Source organism: Lissotriton helveticus, chromosome 12 (assembly GCF_964261635.1).
Source record: "Lissotriton helveticus chromosome 12, aLisHel1.1, whole genome shotgun sequence".
Classification (NCBI taxonomy): domain Eukaryota; kingdom Metazoa; phylum Chordata; class Amphibia; order Caudata; family Salamandridae; genus Lissotriton; species Lissotriton helveticus.
This window is the reverse complement of record NC_136073.1, coordinates 392,868,439-392,896,116: the sequence shown is the minus strand read 5'-3', so window position 1 is coordinate 392,896,116 and position 27,678 is coordinate 392,868,439. Positions and strand designations below refer to the sequence as shown.

The 27,678-nt window shown below is 45.2% G+C and overlaps 1 protein-coding gene across 1 annotated transcript in view; it reads right to left on the bottom strand.

Annotated features, from left to right (window-relative positions):
• The window catches only part of KCTD15 (potassium channel tetramerization domain containing 15), a 164,772-nt gene extending 140,965 nt beyond the window's left edge, over positions 1-23,807 (bottom strand). Inside the window, exon 1 of the mRNA XM_078671503.1 lies at positions 23,475-23,807. Within this exon, the coding sequence (XP_078527629.1) occupies positions 23,475-23,483 (9 nt within the window). The 5' untranslated portion in view covers positions 23,484-23,807. The remainder of the gene's footprint in view (positions 1-23,474) is intronic.
• Positions 23,808-27,678: the final 3,871 nt, after the last annotated feature.

The window sequence follows — 27,678 nt, the reverse complement described above, 5'->3', positions numbered from 1 at the left end:
GAGCCTGGACAGAGTTGGTGGAATTTTTGAGGAATCCAGAAAACAGGTTGACGAGGACATAATAGCGGAAACCCATGTAGGTGAAAGTTGGACCCCACAATTTAGGCACCAATGGAAAAGGAACAGGGGAGCAGCTGTGTACCGGTAGTAACTCCTCAGAATGAAGATACACAAGCTCTGGGCTCATAATGACAGCCAACAAAGCAAATAGATATGCATTCCACATTAGGAAGACAAGAGACCGCCTGTACAAGACACGCCTGAGGGGAGGTGAGTAGCCAGGGATAGATTACAATGTTCAGTATTTGTTATTACTAAATGTTTAGATTAAACAGAAACGCACTAGGTGGATTAAATTCAATGTAGTTTGCAGTGCCCTTGCTAAAGCAACAGCGGAGAGTAGAGGACTTGAACTGCTGATACGATGTGCCATTCTACTTTAAAATGTGTTTGTAGATTATTGGAACATGTGACTGACTACCCGCATCTAGACACAATGTCATACATTTCTCCGACTTCAATAAATGTATGTTTAAACTCTCAATAAATACTGTTTACAACTTCTTGCCATTGTCAACAAGATTCCCTCAACCTATCAAATGAGTGGAATATATGTACATTTCAAAAATGGTTTACTGGAGAGGTTTGCCAAGGATATGGGATTTGAACCAATAAGTGTGACCGTTGGTTTATGGAGAGGGAACGGGATGAGGAACTATCACATGAAGTTAAAGCTGGGCCTAAGAAGGTGAGTGTTCACTCCAGCTAACCACTTCTGAGTGAGAGTTACTTGTTAGTAACTTAATTTAGGCCTGAAGGTTTTCCTAAACTTTTAGCATTAGCAAAAAATCAAAATACGTTATTTTTTTAGTTTTTAACAAGAAGTTGATGGTACAATTAGACATGATCTTGTTAGGGTTCTCTTCTTTAAAGTTGCAGTCTAGTGGAAAGAAGGGTGAAAGGTGATGGAGGGCATACATTATTTCAAGACCACGGACAAATAATCAATGTCTGATTTTCTGAGTATGTGCCCATTCACATCTGAATCTGGAAGCAGCTGTATTGGCTAGGTCTGACTACTTGCTAACCCCCAGTTTCTCCAGCTATGTTTCTGATTTATTCCTTCTCACATCAGGGGTACTGCTTTTTCCATTCGCTGTCTCACCTGTAGAATACCCATGCTTGTCAATTCACAATCCCTACCATCCTTTGTATGTGACCTTGTTGGCTGATGTTTTCTTCTTTACATTCCATGTTTTCTTTCTTGTACAGATTACAAGTTAATTTGGTTCTCTCTTCTTCATCCATGAAGGATCATCAGTGAATTTGTCAACTTTGTGATATCATTTGAACTCCAGAGTCTTTCTTCCCGCGTTTTCCATGTCCTTTACCACCATGAAATCATGATAGAAGTGATATTTTTCCACCACGTAGGTTACCGTTGATCAGATTTTAAGCAGCTCTGCTATAGTTCTAGCAATTACTTCACCCACGGCTGCACTGCATCCAAACCACTTTTTGTGCAATTCTCATGTTCAGTCCAAATTTCCACAGTTTGCTCAGTGAAACTTCATAGTCTGCCTTGTATTGTTCGCTTCTGTGGTGTCTTGTACCCTACTATAGGTGTAGGTATGTATTCCTCATTTCACTTCTTTATACGAGTGCACTATCCAGCACGCCTCTGCAACTCTTTTTCTTCCATGTACCATTTCCCCATCTAAGAGTAGCCATCGCAAATCCTATCCATTCGATGTACAGGTGGTCAAACCAGAGAAACCAAGGTCCTAGTCCAAGCCTATTTGTGCCCGTCAGTGCTGGTTCTCCACCCTGCTTTCGTCTCTTGAGACTTCCTCAAGACCTTTCACCATTTTGAACCACTCATGGTCAGGGAACCTCTACAAAGGCAGTTCGTTTTCTGTTTGATTTCGAGAGCAGTGAGTTAAAAATTAATTCAATTTTCTATTTGGATTTGCCGCAGCCTGCCTAGAGTCAAAGCATTTCTGGATGGCAAATTTCAAGAGCAGAATATGGGACTAGCAATGTTAAGAGCACAGGAACTCTGTGCAACACATCTTTCCCATCTGTCATGTTGACTATGCCCCTGGAAAATACATTTTCTAATGTTACTCCATAGCTCTGTCTCACAACCCCATATTGTGGCTTTTTGTTTTGGCGCGTACATGCCTTCAAAGAAAATGGTTAATTTCTTCCTATTATTTAGAAATGTAATTTTGCATAGCTGTGAGCAAAAATAAATATATAGTTAATAATACCTAGCTTATCCACCTCATTTTATATGAGATGGGTATATTCTAGATGACCTCAATGTTGGCATACATCTTTTGACCAAATACAGCCTTGAAATCAACAGATCGAGGGGCATATTTACTTACATTTCACAAACCAGAGAACAGCACACAATGTTGCTGAGCTGCATTGCGTGAAAGGGAGAGAGCAGAAATGAGCCATATCAACTAAGATACAGCGTACTGCTACTGTTTCCCAGCACCAATGCAGACACCCATGCACCATGGTGCATGGAAGCCTGTGTTAAGGGCAGGATTGTTGTTGTGCAGGAAGGAACACTTTCCAGCACAAAATCAATCCTTAAATGCATTTTCCTTTTTCTATGTGTACTGCAGAATGCAGCATGTATAGAAAGAGAAAGTAATGAGGAGAAATAAAGATATTTCTCTGTGTTATGCTTGCTTCAGGGAGGTGTAGCTTTTTGACATATTCACAGGTTTACTAGCTTTAGTAAATCTGGGAATGCACCAAAATACATAGTTAGATGCATATGAACGCCCATGCTCCACCCATGAAATGCCTCCCTAACGCAAAGTAATGCAAGGCTGTGAGCTACTTTTATTTGGAAAATCCAATGCAAATCTGATTTGCGTGGCTTTGAGAATTAGAAATAACATTGTGCCGTGGGGCTGCATGAAAAAAGTGGACCATCCGTGAGGGAAAATTTTAGTAAATCTGCCCCCTTGTTTTGTCTTCTCAGTATATAATATAAACAGCGAAATTAAAATTGAGAATAAGGTACATGCGTCCCTTTGTGTAAAGGGGCACACGCCTTAATGTCTGTGGCTATGCACCCTCACATGCACCCAGGTTCCCTGTTGCACTCCCGCCCCGTGGCCATTCCAAAAGCCTTCTGGGAGACTGCTAGTCAACCTGGAACTTCCATTCCCATAAGATGTTGAAATCTTCCTGTGGATAAAAATCCAGAGACCTGCCCCATGTGCAGAAAAAAGTTCACCAAGAAACCTGTAAGAAAAGCTAGCCACAGCTCATCTTCCATCTTCAATACAGCATGAACCAGAACTTGGTCCTTATATTGAGAAGCCATGTGGAGAAGATCACAGTTATTTTGTACGAGATCGACATAAAGGCTGGCACCATGACAGGCCTTTCCTGCAAGTCATAGGGCAGTCTGGGGTTACTGGTAGCTCGTTGGTGATCAACTGATTTCTCACCAATGTGCAAAGGCCCTTAGTGCTGTGCACTCCTTGCTGGATTCCACGTTTTCATGTCTCCAGGGGTACTGCGATTGACCAGTCAAGGATTAGTTTAGGAAGTGATGAGGATTTGGAACTCGGATAAAGTAGAACACACGTTGAAAACACTCACCAACGGCAACTGTTCAGTCAGAGCTATAACTTTTAAAATACATCAGTCATTATTTACAGGAGATTACATTAGATTAAACCCGAGGTATCCACATGGAAGGATACAGAAGGTCCTGAGCACTTGTTGGGCTAAGATGAAATCCTAGTTGTTAGTCCATAGCTTACATGACTAATCACCAAATTGAAATTGACATCAGTCTCCATGGCCACTGGTATCCCTTTCAGAGAGACTATGAAAACCCAACAATCATCAGACCCTATTAGTCCAAGTTGGGTTATTATACTGTAGTTCCCACAATCTTAGTGATTTAATTATAGGTTCCACAATGGATGCAGCAATATATCTTTCAGAGGCCTGGCCCATCTCCGTAGCACTGGGTTTTAGCAGGTTAGCTGAAAACCCCATAACCAATAATTCAGAACATACCAAATCTAACAAACCCATCACCCTGAAGGGAACTGAGAATATCAACCCAAACCTGGTTCTCCTAAGTAAATATGAATAAATACGGAGGGAAATGAGAAAAAACACACAGCATAAAACTGGGAGCCCTGTTTGACTAAAAGTTCCATATTCATCGTTGGTAGCTACACCCAGAGACACTGGAAAAAACAGGTTTGCCTGGGTGCAGTGTTTTCTGGAAAAAATGAATTTGACGCAGTCACAACATAATCCTTCATGCGATGCATTATTTGCAGATTTTAACTAAAACAAATACTTTCTAACTAAACAGATCTAGAGTCATCAAACTTTCACAGATGTGTCTGACACTATACAAAAGTTAACAAGTCAACTGTTGTGGTTGTTGATTTAAAAAGGTGAAAACTTTACGAAGATAGTGTTAACAGCACTATTTGATGGACCCGGGTAAGGGCTCTTTTCTAAAACACAAAGCATAAACCTTAAATATGTTAATGTGATTCAAACAGGTTGAATAGAATGATTTTTTCTTTATCATGCCATGGTTATTAATTTAATTCACAATTATCACAATCCATTTACACAGCCATCTCTGTTTTCAAAGCTTCAGTGATAACATCAGGATATTCAGACCAGACCTCCTAATGAGGCATGTCTATTATACATCTGAAATGTACTATCCTGTTCTGAAGAGTTATTTTAATGGAGAGAGGTGGTGCATAATTTTCCTTTCCTTGTTTAATATTGTAGTCACCCCTGCCAGCATAATTTGGTCCTCCACACCTGCATAATTACCGGGGCACTAGCTCAACCACAGCAGCAGGATAACTTCCAAGAAAATGTATGACACATTTTGTGTAACAGGAGAACCAAACAATGCAGTTTAGTAAGAACTTAAAGATGCTAACCTAGTTTAAAAACAAAAGTACTGTGCAAAATATGTAAGAGTAAGAAAACAAGCAATGGTTCACATTTGATAGCAAAAGAAAATAGTTATTGGAAAACACTGGTTGAGGAAAGGAAGAGGGTCGTCATAGAACTATTACAGAAGAGAATGTCCTCTCAAACACTAAGAGACTCTAAGAGTGATCTCTATAATTCCCTCCCCCTTGTAATAGTAGCAGAAAGCTTCTAAGAAACTTAACACTTTCTGCCCCAAATCATACATGATATTTTTCCCTGTTGCCCATCTCAAAATCAAATCTCTATATCTTCATTCAGTGTGAGCAGTATTCTCATTTGGCTGTCACCGCCTTCTCTCTTACTTGGCATGGGCAAACTTGTCAATCCTCTCACAATGTGAGTTAGAGGCCAGAAATTGCAAGTCCATTGCCTTCCAAATGTATGTCTGCACGGGCTCCCTCAGGTTGATGTGTTTGTCTGTCCCAGCTAGCCTATACATTGAATGTTAGTTGCTCTTTTAGCAATTTCTGATAATTCCAGTCTATCATTGAATCTAGTACAGGTAACAGCATAACACCAAAAGTTTGAAAAGGAGTAGCAGATTTCTTCCTGCATAGCCACTAAGGCCTCCAGTGCACACATTTTTCGCCAAAGTGTGGCTGGATGACTCCGCTCCATTAACCCTTGTAGCCATAACTCCAAATCTACCTTTGAATGACATCACCTGGTTTCATTTCTGAGCCACTTTTAATGACATCTCAAGCTAGGCCTTCAGACCTTCTCCCCCTTCAGGGATCTGAAACCTTGCCTATTGTTTCTTTGTGAAGCACGAGCAACTCATGCCACTTGGTGTCTCTGGTGGAAGCAGGAGCACAAGACATGGGTGGACAAAATTGAGAGCCGCCAGTAACTGCAAAGATAGAGGACATCAGCCCTGGTTGTTGCACCAGCGCTCTAGAAAAACCTCAATGCATGAGCTGATTCAAAGCCAGGTTCTCCCAAGGTCCCACTGCTTCAATCATCTTCTCTTACTCAGACAGCCTTTTTAAAACCACTGAAAGCACAGTGGAGAGCTTCAAGATGAAGTGCACCGCTTTTTTGCATCTTTGCGGTGCCTATCGGGGAGCTTTGCCTCTGGGTGCTGCACTCCTCAATGGTATCGGCCTCACTTTGTGGAGACAGCACTGGTCCACACTTGCAAAAGATGCACCCAAATTCATAGCAACGCACTAGGGCTTTAGGCAAGGACTATGAAAGGCCACCACTACAAGATTTGCAAGAGAAGTTTTGTCCACGGCTTGCTTGATCACACCGCTTTCTGAGACTGTTTAATAAAGATGAAGAAGCCTGCCACAATGGAGGGATGACTGAGAAGCAGTCAGGTGCTGGGACTTTCTAGAATTCCAAGAGTTTTCAAGGGTGTGGAATTTTCAGACATATGCCAGGAAGAATCCACATCATTCACCATTATTGGAAAAAAATGTTTGACCATAACTCCACACTACATTGGTCTTCTCTGTCCTTTCCATCACTTACAGGTCAGTAAGGAATTATTCCTGAATCAAATAAATAGTCTAGCTTCTTATTGGGGGTGCCAATCAAGTTCTAAAGTGACAGTGGGCCAAGCGGTGTTTTTTAAAGGGAAAGTAGCAATCGACTAAGGAGTACCTAAACAGAGCTATAAAAAGTTCCCAAACATCATACTTCCACTTTTGCGGGTATTGTGCATAATCAGAAGACTTGTGGAATTTTAGTTCGTGTACTAAACATCATCTACGCCATCTTGCCGATTCACGTATGAACATACACGACAGCCATTTTAGGTACCATGGTCTCCCTGTTCACGATCGCCCGTCAGCACACTTCCCTGAACCTTGCAAGCCTTCCCCGCGCCTCCTGGCTGCCCCCGCGCTCACATGCACAAGTCATGAACCCCCCCCCCATGACTCTGTCTCAGGGAATCACACCCCGCGCCTGACCAACACCTCCTTTCCGTCCATGAATACCCCTCCTTTGATGACCCCTTCCTCTGAGCCCGACTGCCTGTACAAACCGCTGGTCATCCCTTAGCCCGAGGGTACAGTTTATTGCCCACTACTGTATGCACTCGCCTCTCCTGAAAGAGACCACTATTGATCATGACGTCCCCACCCCCTGAGATTCGATCAGGCGCACACATTCCAAAGGAATCGGCAGAACACTCAGCTGCGTGATAACCCCCTCCCAATCATATGAGGGGAAAGGGCTTCTACTGTTGTCATGTGTTGGAATGGGCCGGAACTGGGGGGGTGCCGGGGATGTCGTTCTCATACTTCACAATGCCCTTGTTGTAATAAAGAGCGTTCACATGTCTTAACCCAGGGGATAAAAGACCAGGTCTCAGAGAGGTTGAGAGAGCACCTCGAGACGATACCTTGTTGTCTGATCTGATGTGTTCTACTCCGACGGAATAAACTTGTTTCCTGTCTTCCTGTCTCCAGCGCCTGCCTCTTTATTGAATAACTTCGTATGGTATTAGAGGCGTTTTACGCCGGGCAAATTTAACTTAGGAAACATCTACTGAAAGCGCCTGACCATTTTGAAATTGATCTTTATCAATTGGCGCCCAACGTAGGGCCCATCAGCGACACGTGGATCCAGTGGGAGAGGTCCTGACGACAGAGTGAACAACTGCAACGATCGGGAGAGCTCCTGTCCGATAGACCCTCGTCTGACAGCCGATCATCTGAACTTCACTGATTCCGAGCTGACCTCTCCCGAGTGATCTACGGTCCTGACTGGGAACCACCAGGAGTGCCGCGATAGCAACAAGAGAATAGAGGACAATCGGGCGCTGGAAGCGGAAGACGAGAAACTGTCCATGCGGTCCGGGTAAGGTCGTGACACACGACAAAATTGCGAAATTGATTGATTGATTGTTTGAAAATACTAGTATTACTTATTGACTGTTTCTGAGAAATTCTCTATTTGCAAACAAGTACAGAATCGCCATACTCTGTTTAGTCTTTGCAGATAGTGAAGGGTAGGCAACGCAAGCCTTTAACACGTCGTGCCTATTTTTCTCCTCATTGATTGATTGATTGAATCGAGCATTGAATTGTTCGAAGTTGGTTCTCTTAAGGATCTTCTCTGCCTACAAACGGGGAAGAATAGGAATATTCTCTCTCCCTTTGCAGATAGTGAAGGGTAGGCAACGCAAGCCTTTAACACGTCGTGCCTATTTCATTCCTCATTGATTGCTTGTTTGTCCAAACATTGACTGTTTGGAATTGGTTCTTTCTGGAGGTATTCTCTGTTTGCAAATAGCGTAGAATAGAATATTCTGTCCAGTCTTTGCAAATAGTGAAAAGATAGGTAGTGCAGGCTTTTGCCCCCCATTGTAATCCGTCATGCCTATCTTCTCCCCATTGGTTAATAGTTGGGTCAACCCGGACCGCTTATTAGAGATGAACCATCCATCTCCACTGGAAGGCACCCCTAATAAGGACATGTTTACTAAGCAAGGACTAGTCGCTATAGCTTATAGTAAGTTATGGCATAAATATACAAAAAAGGATCCTGAAAGTCAGTGGCCACTGATAGGTTCTTTTGATGAAAATAAAATAAAAACACTAGAAGCAGCTGTAAAAATAAATAAGGCAACGCCCACTATGCTCGATAGTATTGGCATGTGGCGCAAAGAAGCAGAACAGCGAAGGAAAAGAGAAGAAGCAAAAATAGTGAAAGAAATACGAAAAGCAGCCCATCTGGCCGCAAAAGAACTAGATGAAGAAATAAGAAGAAGAGAGGAAGTTAAACAAACGCAAGAATCAGGACTGGCAGGCCAATGCCCTGTCAGGACCACCTCTGCGCTCTACCCGGAGATGCCCTCCAAACAGCGGGCAAATGACGAGTTACTGCTCGGTCCTCCAATTATCTACATGCCTCCTCCTTATGCTCCCAGCCAGCCTCTAGCACAACACTCACCAGTTCAAAGTGCAGGTGTGGGTGACCCTAGCGCTAGTGCCCCGGCTCTTACGGCCTTCGCACCAGCCGCATTGGTAACAACAGCAGATGAACATGAGACTAGCAGGCACCTAACAGCCAGACCAAATAGGTTGAGCAAAGATGAGCGGGATGGAATCGACAAGATAGCAAAAACATTGGTAGAACGGAAGGAGAGCGAAGAATATACGATGAATATGCACAATTCACATGCCGGTAGTCACAGACGGCATTTCATTTTACGGTTCAGCTACCACACCCTGAACGCGTATGAGGATAGGTACCAGAATAAAGGTCCTGCTAAATTGACGGCTCTATATAGAAGGGTCGATGTTGGAGATGGAACTGAGAGCGATGTGACGGACCTTTTCATGCAAACGCTTGAGGTCTTCCACCACCTCGCGGAACAGAAACCCGAGGTCAAGATCACAGTCCCTGAGACGATTGAGTCCTCATTAGAAGCAGCCAACACGATGATGCCTATCAGAGAAGCCGCCCCCTATTGGGTTCCCCCAAGAGGTCAGGGAACAAACGATGATATCAACCACGCAGATGCAAAAGGGAGGGTTGTGTACAACTGGGTTTACCAACCATGGGATCGGCAAGATATTTTAACTTTTAGGCAAACCCTGCCCGATCTACGAAAGAACCCTACAGCATTTTATACAGAACTAGGCACAGCCTTGGGCTCAACCATAATGACTCTATCGGACATTGATTTGTTTTTCGGGTTGTGTCTGCCGGCTGATGTGTGGAAGCAAATCCGGAAAGCCAACCACACAGACCTGTTCGGACACACCTGGAAACAACTCGATGACCTAGATAGGCAGCGAGAGCCCGGAAAGAAACCTGTAAAAGACATACTGGAACTCCCCGACAAAATAGTACAGAAGCTAAAGACGTTGATCCCAGAAAAGAAGGTAGACTGGTCGGTAGTCACGGCTTGTCGTCAGAAACCTCAGGAAGATGTATCAGAATATTTCTCCCGATTTGAAACAGTGTTCTCCGACTACAGTGGCCAAGACATGACCACCGCAACCGGACAACACCTATTCGTGCAAAACTACGTAAAAGGGCTATCGCAAGAGGTCTCCCAAAAGTTACAGACGAGTGAGAGTAGTTGGGGAGCCTCCAAACCTGCAGCTATCCTTCAGATGGCTCAGTATTATGAACACCAAAAGAACGAGAACGAGAGGGCGAATGAGAAAAAGAAAAAGGACTTAAAGGAACGAGTGATGATTGCTCAATTGCATGAAGTGACTACAGGAAGGGAACGATATAGGGGAAACTACCAGTCGAATGCCCCTAGGAATTCGGCCCCTACAGACCGCAACCCCACACCTGGCGCTCCACGAACCGACCTCGATGAGAACCAGTGTGCATTTTGCAAAGAATTTGGGCATTGGAAGTCTCAATGCCTGGCCCTTCGGGAAATGATTAAAAATAAAGAAACAAGGGACATGACAAATGGCTCCAAAACTGGAGGGCAGGGACGAGGGCAGACCCGCGACACCACCAATGACCGATCTGGCAGACCAAACACATTTGACCGCCCCCGACAGAATCAGTGCCAACAGTCCGACTGCAACAATGCTCACGACTCTGCATAGGACTGCCAGGGGCAAGGGAGGGATCCAGTCGAGCTCTGTGTTGACCAGCAAGGTCCTTACGTCACTGCTAAGGTCCTGGGTACAAAGTCTCCATTTTTGGTAGACACTGGAGCGACACGTAGTGTATTATCAAAACGACTGATTCCAAGGGCACCCTTGTCTGGCTCACACATTACCTCGATAGGTTTCGATGGAACGCCCTCCACTAATCCCCTGTCTGTACCTATCTCCTTTGACCTAGGAAACAATCCCACTGACACAACATTTCTGCTCTCCTCCAACTCCCCTGACGCCATTATGGGTATTGATTTACTGAAACATTTCCGAGCTACTATTAGGTGTTCCCCGGATGGAGTCCGAGTCATCCTGTACGACAACCCGAGCATGTCCAGACCCTACCCCGCACGACATATGTACGCCATAACAGATGCTGACCTATCCTTGCTCGATACCCTACCCCTGTACCTATGGGCCAGAAACGACTCGGATGTAGGACGAATGATGATCGATCCTGTACACAACTGTTCGACCAGATGCAATACTCCCGAAACTCCCACAGTACCGGATATCGCCCGAAGGCGAGAAGGCATTGGTAGCGATTATTCAGTCCTTGGTAGATGCAGGAGTGGTAGAGGAAGTGGTTAGTAATGTCTGCAATAGCCCTATCCTACCCATTGTTAAGAAGCAAGGTGAGGGAGATGAGAAAGTGTACCGTTTCATCATCGACCTGCGAGAAGTCAACAAAGTGGTGGTACCACAGTACCCCGTAGTCTCAGACATCGCCACCATCCTGACTCTCATCCCGTCCACTGCCACCACCTTCTCCGTTATTGATCTTAAAAATGCATTTTTCTCTATCCCCATCCATCCAGACAGCCGTTATCTCTTCGGCTTCACTTTAAAAAACCGTTGATACCGATTTTGTAGAGCTCCCCAGGGCTACACTGAAAGTCCCAGCATTTACAGCCAGGCCCTCAAAAGACAGCTGGACGCCGTCCAGCTACCAGATGGAGTGGTGTTGATCCAATATGTTGACGATATCCTTTTGGCGGCCGACACCACTCCACTTGCAATCACAGCCACTATCCAACTCTTGCACTTTCTTGCGGAGAATGGCCACAAAGTCTCCAAAAAGAAACTGCAGTTCTGCCAGCCCCAAGTAACATACCTAGGCCATCTCCTGTCCAAAGAAGGGAGGAAACTTACACCAGACCGAATCCAAACCATCCTAGACACCCCCATTCCAAAAACACAAAAGCAAGTCCGTTCATTAGTGGGCCTTACTTCTTTCTGCCGACAATGGTTACCAAATTTCAGTCTCATTATAAAACCCCTACTTTCCCTGTTGGCCAAAGATGTTCCGTTCCCACTCCCGTGGACTCCCGAATGCCAAGCATCCTTTAAGGAGTTGCGAGATGCCCTTTGCTCGGCACCCGTTCTAGGAACACCAGATTACTCCAAGCCCTTCTCCCTCTTCACTCACGAAAGGGAGGGATGCGCATTGTCTGTTCTAACTCAGCCCATCGGCGCCAAACAACGCCCTTGTGCCTACTTCTCTGCCACTCTTGATCCAGTCGCCAGAGCTCTACCTGCCTGCCTTCGAGCAGTAGCCGCTGCTGCTGTCTCTATCCGCCAGAGTGAGGGAATTGTGCTTTCAAACTCCCTCACGGTATTAGTGCCCCATGCAGTTGACACCCTTTTGAACCAGACTAAGACTCAACACCTGACTAGCGCACGACTAACAGGGTACGAATTGACTCTACTTGCACCCCACATCACCCTGAAGAGATGCACGACATTGAACCCTGCTACACTGTTACCCTTGCCCGAAAATGACCCCAATGTGCCCCCTATACACGACTGTGTGACCCTCACGGACGAACAGACCAGGAGTAGAATTGACCTCCGAGACATTGCTTTCACAGATCCTGATGGAGAACTATGGGTAGATGGCTCTTGTATCAAACTCCCAGACGGCACCACCTCTGCTGCCTATGCGGTGACGACAGCTCGAACAGTTGTTGAAACAGCTCGCATCACACAACGATCCGCACAGGCAGCAGAGCTAATTGCCCTCACACGAGCATGTATCATAGCAGCAGGAACCACGGCAAACATTTACACGGACAGCCAGTACGCCTTCGGGGTGGTTCATCATTTTGGGCTCCTGTGGAGGGAAAGGGGATTCCTGACGTCCCACGGTACGCCCATCCTTCACGGAGATTTAGTCTCCGCCCTGATTGAAGCAGTTCTTCTCCCCAAACGATTAGCAGTGATCAAATGCCAAGCACACAAGAAGGTGACAGACCTAGTCGGACAGGGAAACGCACTGGCCGACACCACTGCCCGAACCACAGCTGAGAATAGGACAACGACACGCATGTATGTGACCAGGTCACAAGCAGAAAAATGGACCGACGCTAGGGAAACAATCAGGGACATCCAATCGGCCAGCACACCACACGAACTGACTGAGTGGGCACGGGTGGGTCTAAGGGACGATGAGGACTGCTGGCGGACAAAAGACACGAACAAATGGTTGCTGCCTGATGCATACCTGATCCCCATACTGACCATGGCACACTCCCCTGCACACATAGGTTCTGCCCCCATGATTGAACTCATCTCCAGAGTCTGGCACAACAACAAGATCCCCGACTCAGCCAAACGCCTGGTCCAGCAGTGCCTTATCTGCCTACAACACAACCCCGGGAAAGGAACTGTGGTACCCCGGGGAGGGTTTGGGATCCCCGACCACCCCTTTGAGGTCCTCCAGATGGATTACATCCAATTAGAGAGGTGCCAAGGCTTGAAGTACGTATTGGTCATTGTATGTGCCTTCAGCAAATGGGTGGAAGCCTATCCGACCCGTGATAACACTGCCATGACTACTTCCAAAGTACTACTGAAAGAGTTTTTCCCTCGCTACGGCCTTTGTCGAATTTTATGGAGCGACAATGGCCCCCACTTCATAGCTGAAGTTATCCAACTAATCCTGAAGGGGTTGGGGGTAAAACAAAGGTTCCATGCGGTCTTCCACCCCCAATCCGCTGGCCTGGTTGAACGACACAACGCTACACTGAAACTGAAACTGTCAAAAATAGTGGCCACCACAGGACTTAAGTGGCCAGATGCCCTTCCACTGGCATTACTATCGATGAACTCCACTCCCACTAAGCACCACTTGACCCCCTACGAAGTTGTGTTTGGGCGGCCTATGAACCTCTGGACTGCCCCCAAACCAACCTCCATTCACGACGTCCCCGACGTCCTGCTGTCAGATTATTTATACAAGTTAACTAAAACATTGTCTGTCATTCATCAACAGGTGCAGCAGGCCATCCCCGATGCTTCCAGGGGTCCCGGTCACGATATCCAACCGGGGGACTATGTCCTAGTCCGGAACTTTCAACGAACGAAGAGTCTGGAACCCCGGTGGACGGGCCCCTGGCAAGTACTGATCACCACTCGGACGGCTCTTCGAGTGGAGGGGAAGAAGCACTGGCTGCACGCCCACCACTGCAAAAAGGTTTCCTCGACCCTGGCCACGACAGACAACGTCAGCACCCAAGAAGAGCTCCTGAACAAAGACCGACCATCACTGAACTGCTATCCTGATACCGAGGCACTTGAACTTGCAAAACACTCTGATCCCACTGTGCCATCTCGAGAAGGGTATTTCCTGAGTCGAAAGGAGGGAGCTTCGGCAAAGTAGGCCACTGACTAAGTTAAAAATCTCAGAACGGTGACCCAAAGCAACCAAGGGTTACCCGGAGAGAAGCTAAATAAAGTCTGTGGTTCTGCCCACTACCGAGCACCTTGAAGATGAAGATGATGGAAGCGCCAGATAAGAAGATGATGGAAGCACCAGATAAGAAGACGTCGGAAGCAACAGGAAATACCCACTACAGGAACCCAAAGACTGACAATTTGCACAAATCAAAGACAATCGCTTTCTTCATTGTCTTCCTCTTTTGCCTCCTCCTCATGACTTCCTTCTGGATCTTGGAGGAAAGCACACCCGCTCACCAGATGTTGCCAACCACTGTCCAGCCAACCACCATGAAAGAGCACCACCTGATTACCCTTTCACCTCAGCTCCGAGAAAGGCGTAGGGAGTTCTGGAACAATTCCTTCGTACAACTGTTGCACCAGCACAACCTTGCTGCAAATGCCACGAACTGCTGGATCTGTGGGTTGCTCCCACATGCTACCGGACACTCCATCCCCTTCATCCCTTCTCCTTTCTCAGTTCACGGCTCCTGCCTCGCCTGGTTGATCCTCATGCAGGAAAGCCACAAGGACAACGCCGCTTCTGGTCAAACAGTGTCACACTTCTACTATGGGTTCTGGCTGAACAAAACAGGAAGGACGTCTGCTCCCTTTTGTCCTGCAATTTCAGGTTCAACCTTCCTCACGAACATCCCTGCCAAAGAAAGGGTCGAAATGCAAGTGCTCCACAATCCAGCCAGACCCACCTTCTCCCACCTGCGGAAACAAACGGCTGCCACCCTGACCGTGGCCCTGTCTGTCATCAATGTCACAGGACTCGTATGCCTCGAAGGACAAGGAACGCAGCTGGTGGGTCACAGTTCTTGTCGCATCACCAAAACATTGGTCTCAGCTGACCCCCCCTCCTTTGTTGCTTCCCCGAATATGTACTTTGTTTGTGGCACCAAAGCTTACACTTGGCTCCCAAGAGGCTGGAGGGGTACGTGCTACATCGCCTTCATTCTTCCTCCCACGTATGTGGCTTCAGCCAACCACCACCGGCAAAAGCGCACCGGAGATGTTGGACAAGCCGACTCCACCGGAGCACAGTTCCTGGATGCAGCAAAGGGACTTGTTCCTCTGTGGGGACCAATGGCAAATAGCCGCGCTATCCGACACCTGACTCAGGCATTAGAAACAACCATTAACATCACCGCTGGCATCCTCGCCAACAACACGGCTGAGCTTCAGGCCGTCCGCCTGGTGGCTCTTCAAAACCGTCTTGTTCTAGATGTGGTTCTGGCCGACCGCGGAGGAGCATGCCGCATCATCGGCTCCAGCTGTTGCACCTACGTGCCAGATAACTCACCTTCAGTCTACAAAGCAATCGAACACCTCCACAGACTGTCCTCAGAGGTTCACCAGGAGCAGGAAGGATGGTCGCTTGGAGGCTGGTTCTGGGACACTTTGAAGAATTGGGGATGGAGATTGTTCACGTTTTTATTGATACCAATCATGATACTGTGTGGGTGTTGCCTAGGTATTCAATGTTTACCACCTTTATGTGCACTCATTTCCAACTGTATGTGCCCAAAGACTTTGAACTTTAAACCTGAGCACATGAGTCCCCTATACGAGATAGAGGTGCGTGGTCTCATGGGGATCGATCCGAACTGACAAGCTGGCGAGACATGTTAAAGGGAGGACTGTGGAATTTTAGTTTGTGTACTAAACATCATCTACGCCATCTTGCCGATTCACGTATGAACATACACGACAGCCATTTTAGGTACCATGGTCTCCCTGTTCACGATCGCCCGTCAGCACACTTCCCTGAACCTTGCAAGCCTTCCCCGCGCCTCCTGGCTGCCCCCGTGCTCACATGCACAAGTCATGAACCCCCCCCCCCCATGACTCTGTCTCAGGGAATCACACCCCGCGCCTGACCAACACCTCCTTTCCGTCCATGAATACCCCTCCTTTGATGACCCCTTCCTCTGAGCCCGACTGCCTGTACAAACCGCTGGTCATCCCTTAGCCCGAGGGTACAGTTTATTGCCCACTACTGTATGCACTCGCCTCTCCTGAAAGAGACCACTATAGATCATGACGTCCCCACCCCCTGAGATTCGATCAGGCGCACACATTCCAAAGGAATCGGCAGAACACTCAGCTGCGTGATAACCCCCTCCCAATCATATGAGGGGAAAGGGCTTCTACTGTTGTCATGTGTTGGAATGGGCCGGAACTGGGGGGGGTGCCGGGGATGTCGTTCTCATACTTCACAATGCCCTTGTTGTAATAAAGAGCGTTCACATGTCTTAACCCAGGGGATAAAAGACCAGGTCTCAGAGAGGTTGAGAGAGCACCTCGAGACGATACCTTGTTGTCTGATCTGATGTGTTCTACTCCGACGGAATAAACTTGTTTCCTGTCTTCCTGTCTCCAGCGCCTGCCTCTTTATTGAATAACTTCGTATGGTATTAGAGGCGTTTTACGCCGGGCAAATTTAACTTAGGAAACATCTACTGAAAGCGCCTGACCATTTTGAAATTGATCTTTATCAGACTCTTACAGAGTTCTTTCTGAGCTAAATTCCAAGATGGCAGAGGAGAGCTCTAAGGCCAAGATGTTCTTCCCTGCCTCTTGGCAAGTTAATCTGGATATACTTTAAAGTGATTTTTAGAGCTTTCTGCTAGAGGTGGGCAAACCAACCATGGCTTGCGCCCTACTCCAGCCGAACATCTGGCTGTGGCTTGGTCACTGTTCAAGGAGGACTAGAGATCCAAAATAGAGCAGAGCTCAGCATCCAATGTACTGTTCTTCATCCTCCCTAACAGTTTCTTTAGAAGACAAAAAACTAGTAAATGTAGAGCAGCTGAGCACAAGACGTCTACATGGTTCTTCTGTCTTGTGCGTCTGCAACGGTGTTAAGCTGCAATTCAAGCCTCTCAATGCAGACCTGTAACAGGATAACAGTCTCTGCAGGGTGTCTGTATTTTCTTTGTTTTTGATAATTAATGTAAATGCTTTTGTGGAAGTGCTGACCTGATCCCACTTTACCATTGGTTAAGTTAGGGGCAGGCAGTGATGCTAACATAAAATGTGCCTTCTGCTTTCCGTTGTTCTTAGTTAAATATGTACTTTTTTTTCAACAGGCATTTTGACATGAAAGAAAGATAGGTAGATAGATAGATAGATAGATATTGTGTCAGGTTGAATTAATGTGAGATACTTATTGAAAATAGTGTACTAATTTAGGTTATGAAATAACTGAGCACAAAGCACTATTCTCTGGAGGTAGGAGATATACCAGCAGTGGCTGAACTGCACAATGTGAAACTGGGGTTCAAATCAGAGCTTCCCCACCTGACAAATTGTGTGATGCTAGTCTAATTGCTTTACTTCACTGTGCCTCATTTTGGCTAAGTTTCAAGTTTGATGGTACCTTGAGTCAGTTCAGCCAACTTAAGTGATACTTAAACAAACTTACATTTAGTATGTGTTTTGGTGTTTATCGAGTTTACCAAACCTTAAATCCATGTTAATGTTGTGGCATTGGTTTTACAAAGACGTTTGTCTGCATTAAAAAATATCAGATAATTATTTGGAGTGTTTTGTATAGCGCGAACAAGACCCTTGTGGGTATATGAGAGCTTTACAAGGCAGATATAGGTGGTAGATATGCGCGAAAATACTGTGAGTTAGATAAATACAGAAACGGTAGCTAATATAGATAAGCAGATGTATACATGAATATAAAAATCATTCAGGTGAATTTGGCCAAAAGGATCGCTTTCACTTCTTTTTTGAAAAATGTCGTGGAAGGGTTCAGTCTGTGTCAGGAGGCAAGGCGTTCCAAGTCCTGGGGGCAATTCCTGAGAAGGTACGGTTATATGTTTTCTTCTTGAAAATATTCAGTTCAGTATACAATCTTCATGAAAGGGGAGACTGTGGGAATAATGTGTCCTGTTCCAGATTTCCTAACTGACCTCTCAGAAGCAGAATAGAAGATCCTGTTCTAAAACCACTGATGTGCAAAGAAGGAGTGATTCATATTTTTTCAGGTCTTAGTGTCAGTTTAGTCCTCTGACAGTCAAGATAGGTCTGCGAGAGAAGGAGCGACACAGAGGACAGAGACATAAAATGTTTACAGAGGCCATAGTCAGAGCTGGTTTGGCAGCCCGCAGTGCACAGCAGGGAGCAGAGATCCAAGAGTTTTCCAAACTAATTAAAAGAAACGGAACCATGCAAACTAGATGCACGTTCATGTAATATTGTTGAGGGGACTAAGCGTGGATGCGCTTGGGGGAGGTCACGTTTGCTTGTGTAAGAAAAAGAACATCCATAAACAAGTGAGCATAAGTATATAAGTAGAACCATGACTAACCATCGGGATAAACATGGATAAAAATGAGGGAGATATAAGAGGGTTAAGCATTAAAATGTAAGAAGGGATAAGCATGGATCATTAGGTGGGTGTATGCTTACATATGTATGAGGGGATTATCAAGTAGGGAGATGCCCTAAAACGCAAGAGGTGTAATCAGATGTATGAGGGTTAAGCGCGGATGTGAATACGGTGGAAAAGCATGAATATGCAAGAGGTCGATATGGATATCTATGAGTGGGTAAGGATGTATACGGAAACGCTTACCAAATTTATGCAACATCAGTGCATACAATCCTTTGCAAGCCTTTCCCAAACCAGTTTTTTCATTATGGCCTAAGAAGTGGATAAAAGTTTTTCCCCAACGCACATTGGCAACGTTTTACTGTTTAGTAATGGTACGAATTCATCTGTGTAACTCTTAAAGTTTGTAAACACAACCAAAGTATCCCTTTGGAGGATACCCTCTGATATTCACTAATAGACCTAAAATTTAAAGTTTGCCTCATTTTTTTTTAACTAAAAGCACTGAAGCAGTGGGCAGCAGTGACACTAAACATTAAACTCAACCCTAAGAAATACATATATTTAAAAATAGCACTAAATTTGTTTGCAAGAATGGGACCTTTAATTGGCTTATGCAAATTTGGGGTTATGAGTTTTCAGGGCGACATGGCCATCCAGCAGTCCTACCACTACCACAACAGATGTCCCCTTTACAAGCAATAGGAGTCCGATTGCCATGGGGTACTACATTATGTAAGTAAATTTCAGCTTGACAACTTCTAGAAAAGAGATTTGAGTAACATAACTTTGAGATGTGCACAAAGGTTAGGGAGCTTCATTTCTCAGCACTGTTGTCAGAAGTGCAGAGAATCCATCGCTATACGCATATGTCCCACGTAAAACTATAACAGATCTTAACCCCATGATACTCCGTGGTAGGGGGGCCACTTAAGGCAACATCTAAAAGCGGTCTCCCAAAAAATCTGAATATTTCAATTTACCAAAACTGCACATCAGCCTCCTCCACACCAGCTCGCCTGCCTTTGTCTCCCAGAGATAACTGCCTAAGTGCTTCATGCAAACACTATTTGCACATAGAACGCGAAATAATCCGAATGGCTTCCTCATTTAAACACAGAATGGTTTTGTCTCCCACGGTGCTCCCAGTTGTTCGCCTCTCTGGGGGTGATTAAAGCTGCTGCGGCTTGCGGTGCTGAATGGCTTGCCCGTGAAGTTGCCTCTCTGCTAAGCTGTTATTCTAACCATAAAAGGTAAACAGAAGGCAATTTTAAGAACTGCGTTGAGCTACAGGCCTCGAGCCACAGGCCCGAGGCAGAGGCTGCCGAAGAAAGACAGAAATGTGGCAGGGTGGTGCCTCTCTCTCCTTGTGCGCGCACTCCATGCACTCTGGGGTGGTAGGTTTCAGATCCTTGTAAAACAAAATACAAAAAGCTTCAAAAGTCCGGGAAGTGTTTATAATGTTGCCTCTTCCCTAGTTGTGCTTGCGGCTTGGGGGCCCTGGTAACTAATACAGTGGTTGATGCTGGTGAGGGAGGGGGGTGGTAGCAGTAATGGAACAGAAATAAAGTCAGGCCTGGTGGGGGTGAAAGGTTAGTGAAAAGATGAAAAAAAGGCGGAAGCGAGAATGGAAAGAATGACAAAGGATAGGTGCGGCCCTAAGCCAAGAACACTACACAGGGGAAGCACAACATGTTGTTGTGTTTTGGTTTCTTAAGTTTATTTACGTAAACTACCATCAAGAGTTTCATTCTAGCACGTTTTGCACCAACGCTTATTTTCTTCCCGTTCGGAAAAGAGGCTTTTTTCCCCAAACAAAAAAGTTTCTATTGCTCTACTTTTGTATGTGCCCCTGAAAAAAAGTAACCAAAGTTAGAGGATGGCAAATGCTGTGAGCCCCAAAATCATCCCCTGGGCTGTTCCCAAACGTGGGCACAAAAGTGCGCAAAGTACACTTTAAAAGTGTTCCATGTGAGTGTTCTAGTCTGTGCTTGTGTTGTGATGTGTACAGCGGGGAGAGAAGGGGTGGATCCCGTGTCTTGTACAGGGGTGTGTCGATTTCATTTGTTGTAAAAGAAAGGATACACCCAGCCTCATTTGACCACATGCTAATTTGTATTGAGTAGAGAGGGAACAGCTCATCTGACAACCGCCCTCCCCCACAGACACACACCCCGCCTCCTACACCCTTTACCCGGCCTCACTGCTACAAAAGGCTGGCCAGCTGTGCTAACAATACAATGGGGTCACCGGGTCAGTTGTCCAGAGGACCAAACCAACAGGAAGCCATTGTATGGGCTTTTAATGAGGATGCACAGTTCTTATAGCATATGCTCTGTATCTCTTAGCAGAATTCTATAGGCCGGCCTTATGAGAAAATGTGCCCGTCACACTCCTTTCCCCACAGGAAACCTATAAAAACTATGAGTGATAGTTATCACTAGGAAATAAACGTACAAGATTAATATTTCAGAAACGTGCACGACCCTTTGTGCATTTTGTTCACGGTGCCGTTTATTAGTGTTTAGAACGTTACAAATAGATGGCGTCACACACTGAACTTCTCTCTGCTGCGCCCAAGCTCCAAAACGCGACTAAACAAATAAAAATATCCTTTGCTGTGATGTTCCCAAACTGACAACTCGTGTTTTTTAAGGAGATAATTTGCCGTCGACAGCCTGAAAATCGTGAGCTTTGTTACATGAAATGCACCCCAGCTTCTTCCCTAGTAAATTAATTGTCTCGAGGCACTTTATAATCATGCCAGTAGCGCTACACAAAGGCCGGTGACATAAACCAATAAAACTTGCAGAAAAAACATATATCGTGATCATCAAGCGATATACTTGGACACAATTTTTCAGCCTTGACAGGATTTGAACTCGTGACCTGCTGGTCACACCGGACGTCGGCTGCAGCGCTTAACTCAATGAGCCGTGAGTATGCCAGTCTCCTGCCTCACTTCCGTAATGTGAACGCCTAAAAAAGGCTGCCAGGAAGTTGAAACAATGTATTTAGTTGAAGCCCAGGTGTTCCTGAGCTCTTTTAACTTGGATACTAAACACTGACTGCCACTTGGTCAGATAGACCTCACAACTACCTGAAAGGGTGCACGAGAGAGAGCCACTCGACTACCTCGTGGGTGACGAACTTTCCACACACAATTGGGCTTCAGATCATAAACTTTCCAAACACGGGCTCCTTTGCTGTTTATTTCGGACGTTCGCCATTCCACGTGTCATTAAAAATAAAAAGGTATTCTCCGCTCAACTCCCTATTATTTTACCACTAGGACTCTCTTTAAAACAGGAGAACGCATACTAGTGAACGTTCTATGTTGGTGAACCAAATAAATATATATATATCGGGCAGTGCACGCCAGGTCTCAACACCTGGCACCCTACTCCCAAAAATGAGCACTTGGGACGTAGGAATACAGCTCTACCTGTCTCACGTTAAACACGAGATTTTGAAACAAGCCTCGAAAGAAATAGAAGAGCACTGATAAGTCAGGACAAGCAGCAAAAAAATATGCCGGTACAGGAAATACAAAAAAAACGTCATTCTGGTGGACTTCCAAGGTACACGTCAAACTTTTTAAGTCGCTCCCCCCCCCTGCGCTTAGAGTTCCTGCAGCCCTCGTGCACGTCTATCTACCAAAAGACATCCCTGTTTCTAATAGTGTAATGTAGAACAAAGTGCATTTATACTACATACAAGGATGCCTGGACAGCTTCAGCTATGAAAGATTTCAGTAAAGAAAAGCACAACATGGCGCCTCCGTAGTTAGCCTGAAACAGGAAGCCGGGAGCCCAGCGCTGCACACAATGACGAGGGATTCTCTGGAACAAACGACGAGAGGTCCGGGGCTCCAGCCGTGGTCTGGGCTTGAGGCCACCGTCCCTGCGCCCACACGGAGCACGCATGGGAGACTGCAAGCTGGAGTAGCCCCGAGTGCTTCCAGTAAACACAGTCAGACATCTCCCCAGACTGGCGCCAGCACACATTACACACCGCCCAAACCCCCTGGCTTCTCCATTGTGCAATCTCATTTCACCAATCGTAACAGTGGATACACAACAATACTGAACATGCAAGAGAGGGTATATTTTTCTAAAGACATGCAATATTTCACAGGATGTTGAAATACAAATAGGTTCGCGAAGTAACAAACATAAGCAACAAAACACACCAAGCATACCAAACCGAAAATATCCCTGTAAAATATTGGCAGCTGAGGTGGCCGCTGTAGCCAATGATCTCGCTGTGACATAAGACAAAACATGTATTGTTGGTGCCTGGGCGGGAAAAAATAAAGACGAAAACCCCAAAACAGGAAAGAAAAAAAAAAGGGCTACAAAACATTTTTACTGAAAATGGGAGAGGAAGTGATAGAAAAAAAGAAACACACAAAGAAACATTTCTCCTGAAACATCTTTTAAATAGGAAAAAGGCAGGAAGCAAAAATCAAAAGACTGGTCTTCTCCGCTCCGGAGCAGCAGGGATTGCAGACCGCTGTCCCCAGCCACAACAAACCCCTGCAGCAGGCAAGACGCAGCGCAAAGAGGACCTTTAAACGAATGATCAGAACACAGTTCTGCCGAAAAAAATGCACGAAACCTGCAGTTGCGTGGATGAGAGCGGAAACAGGATTTTTTCGACAGAACCAGGCTCACGGAACTAGAAAAAGAGAAAGCCCCCTGTCTCCAGAGAGAGGCGAGACGCTCACCCAGCCACCCCCTGCAAGAGCCAGGCGAGCAGCAGCCTGGCGCGAGTGCGCAGCGTGCAAAGCTTACCTTGAACATAGAAGAAACCGCACTCTTCCTCTGGCCTCTTTTCGCTTTTTTCCCCTCCACCACCGGCACCGGCTGAAGGCAGAGAGCAGCTGTCCCGCGTCCCCTCTTCAACACAACAAAACCTCGGTTCCTTCGTCTCCGTTTTCTCCTTTTTTCCAGTGCCCTTAAAAACCGAGGCTGTTGTGTGAGGAAGAAAGGGCATAAAAGAGAAAAAAATAACCCGTCTGTAAACGAGGGAAGGGAAAGAGAGCGAGACAGACAGAAAAAAAAGAGAATTCTTGCTCAAGGCTTTCCAAACGCCTCCGGGGCAAAGGATTAAGCTACAATTAGCTCAGCCCTAGCACTCGCCCTAGCGCAATTTTGCAATGAAAATGTGCTATTTTCTCCTCATACAGATGTTTGGGGAGATTTTTTTTATATAAACTGTTCCCCCCTCCCCTGAAATAAATCTTTATAACGGGCTTTTTTTATGTGCTTGCGGGATAACGGTTTAATATTGTAGGATTTCAGGCCACGGTGTCACCTCGCTCGGTAGACTTTACTGAAAGAGGAGGAAAAAAAGAATGGGGGCAGGAGGGGGGCGCCGATTTTAATCATTTTCATTTCGTCTGATGTAATATTTCCCCAGGCGTTTTCGACTAGGCATAAATTTTCAGTTTCTAAATAAGTAACACAGGGCACGTTTCTCGCATAGCTCCACACTCTGTTAGGCAATTAGACCAGCACTCTTAAACTTGTTGATAAAGTGGATTGAAGTTAAAAACAATGGAAGGGCGTCCAGTATTTATTATTATTTTTTCTGGGGGTGGGCAGAATTTTGTCTTTATTATGTTGTTTTATTTATCCCCCTCCCCGGCTTTTTTTTTTTTTTTTGCTAATGTCTGGCACTGCAAACGGCGATTTTTTTCTCTCTCTCCCCCTAGGGCCATCAAAACCAAATGACGTCTATCGACATGCATTTCTGCTATTGCAAAAAGCGCCCTCGACTAGCCCGCCTCTGGCTAAACGCGCCATTTCAATTATAGCAGAGGGCTTAGATGGAGATGTCTGTCGTGAAGAGTTCCCATGCAGACAGGCAGCACCCCGGGCACTCTGCGGGCTGATCCCTCCCCCTCCTCTGGCCTCTCTCGGATTTTCTTCTTTCTTTTTAATGAAAGAAAAAAACAGGAAGGCATAGCGAACAAACAAAACATTGATTTCTCGAAGAGGAAAGATTAAATCATGGCCTAAACTTTTAACAAAACGTCTGTTTTTTTACCCTGTGCGCAGAAGTGTTTCATTTCACACCGCACTGATTTCGCATCCTAGCTTTGTGTGTGGGGACGTGTATCAGATGGCTTCTGTTTTGATCACAAGGGTCTGGGCGCTTTGTGCTAGGAAGACACCAGTAGCCCCAGAGAGTTGGCAGAGTTCGAAAAGAGCAAGAGTAGAGTAGACATATCATCAAACCAGGAAATGCAATTCAGGCGCCTACGATGACCGATTTTTTGGTCTCTAGCGCCTACTAGTTGGGGACGAGGAGAGGTGCAACACAGTTATGCCATTGTATTTTATATTTGTCCAAAAGGTCAGCCCTTGATCCTGTACTGGGAGCGGTACAGACACTGTTAGGGACACCCCTTCTTCGTTTACTGTGCATTCCCACTAGCCCAGTACCGCAATTGTAAGCTTTTTTGTTACTGGCTTCAGCTATGTATGCAGTTTCAGAAACTCATGCAAATGGCACAATAAACCACATTGGTGTGAGCTTTAGAAGATGTTTAAATCCAGTTTTTAAGATGGTGGGATGGATACTGACACAAATTAGGCATAGTGCAATGCGTTGATGTGTTCTTTGTGTTGTCTCCTTGTATGTCTTTCTGTTAGCGCCAGGAAGACTTGCAGAAGCGGTGCATGTTACGTATTAAACAACAACCACTGCTGTTGTAGTCTGGACTATAGAGTAAGGAATATTTTTACACCTTAAAATCTTATCCAAAATGTCAAAATGGTATTGCATATATGGAAGTTTAAGTTTGCTACTGTACGCCACATCTATATAACTTAATTATTTTTAATATATTTATATTCTCACATATATACACACACACACACACACATATACTTTGTCAAGGACCATATATGTTGAGTTAGGTAAAGAACATCTCTACATACTTACTGTTGATATTCTGTCTTTGAAATTACAGCTTCGATATTAAGGTATAACGATATTCCCTACTCAATATTCAGGACCCACACCAACAATGAGTATTAATAATTGCTACGCCCTGTCACTCACAGTAAATACAGTGTTTTGAACTTCTCAAATCAAAACTTAAACCCAACACTGTTCAGGGAATAGATATTTATTTTCCATAGTTTAGCGCTGGAAGGCACAAAAAACAGGAAGCTCCTAAAAAGTTTCAGTTTTTTTAGTGCGTGATAGGTTATCCTCTATGGCAGAAATAAACAGAAAGTTTTCCCCCCCTAGGGTGGTTTTTATTTTTTCCAGCACAAACTACAAGGGGAGAGGGAAATTTTCTCATTAAAGTAACATCCCTGCAGTTAGTTCAATTACGTGATATATGCAGAAGATGTTGTAAATTTAAAGATTTAAATAGCTTACAAAGATGCCCGAGGCCCCATCAGTTAATTTCCTTAATTTATGGATTTTTTAGCTGAGCTTTTGAAATGAAAAGTAGAATGAAAAGAACTAGGTCAGCTGAGACAATTTGCATCCAGCCCTTTACTTTATATTGTTTTTTACCATGTTCACGTGTCATGGATGTTCGGTGGGGTTGACAAGTTTATTCTTTTGACCGTGTTTACTGAATTATCTGTATGATAAAGCCACCATACAAGATTATTAAGTTGGTCTAGAAATTTACCAATATGGGTTCAAACAGAATTTCTTATCCAAGTTTAGCACCTGACTTCATGTCACAAGAACACCTTGTTTCCGGCCAGGCTTACAAGTAAAAAATAAAAAATCAGTGCATTGTATGAGTTGTAGTTTTGTTTCATTTGAATCTAACTAACTGGGCAAACAGGCACAAAAAAATTAAAAAACTAATTGGTGAAAGAGAAAGTCAGGAGCAGAATCATTGTTTCTTGGTGTCATATAACCTTATGCTCATCTGACCCTGGAAAAATTGTTAGCAAACACAAGGAGATTATGGACGGAGTGCTGAAACTTTTCAAACACTCACTCCCAGTCACAGATCTGGGTTGAATCCATCATCATTCTTTAGCTCACTTTGCCACCCCTGTTCAGACACAGCAATATGCAAATCAGTCTTGACCCTGTGCCTCATGGGAAAAGTCCAGCCCGAACTGCTAAGCCATGTCTTCCCTGGACCGGAAATAAGCCTCCTGGGACCAGCTTTAGGCTAACAGCCCTCATCAGCCAGGCTAGCTTGAATCAAGTGGCTAAGTGAGCAAGGGACCCACGTCAGGGCATACCCTGACAACTTAGGGCGAACAAAGCAAACACAAGGAGATGATGGACGGAGTGCTGAAACTTTTCAAACACCCACCCCCAGTCACATATCTGGGTTAAATCCATCATCATTCTTTAGCTCACTTTGCCACGCCAGTTCAGACACAGCTATATGCAAATCCGTCTTGACCCTGTGCCTCATGGGAACAGTCCAGCCTGAACTGCCAAGCCATGTCTTCCCCAGTGATGCAAGAGCCGGAAAAGAAGCCCCGTCCCCAGCAGAGGACCCTTTAACTTGGGGTAAAATCTGTATCTGCACAATCAATGTATGTGGTTTGAATGACAGAGCTAAAAGAGGTAAAATGGCAATTGGTTTAAAGTCTATTAGCCCAGATATAATATGCCTACAGGAGACCCATGTCCTGTGGGAGGTAAGGAAAGTACTAAAGGATTTGGGTTACACATTAATAAACTGTACAATGCAAGGGGTTACTACCAGAGTTGTTTCTGTATTGACAAATCGAACAGTAACCAGAACTAAGGTGGATAATGTAGGGCGATGGGCTATTGCAGACATCCGCATTGGTACTGGAAGGGTTACGTTTGTTCTCTCTATGGCCCTAATTTATTTGTACCTCGTTCTGCTTCCCATATTACTTCACATAATATTCCCTAAATATGTCGTTGATACCTTTAGGGGAGAAAATAGTCTGTCCTCCAGAGTCTAAAATACTGGGTATCAGGGACGCCCTGCCTTCCGGTCGAATAAACCAGGCTAGTAGCCTC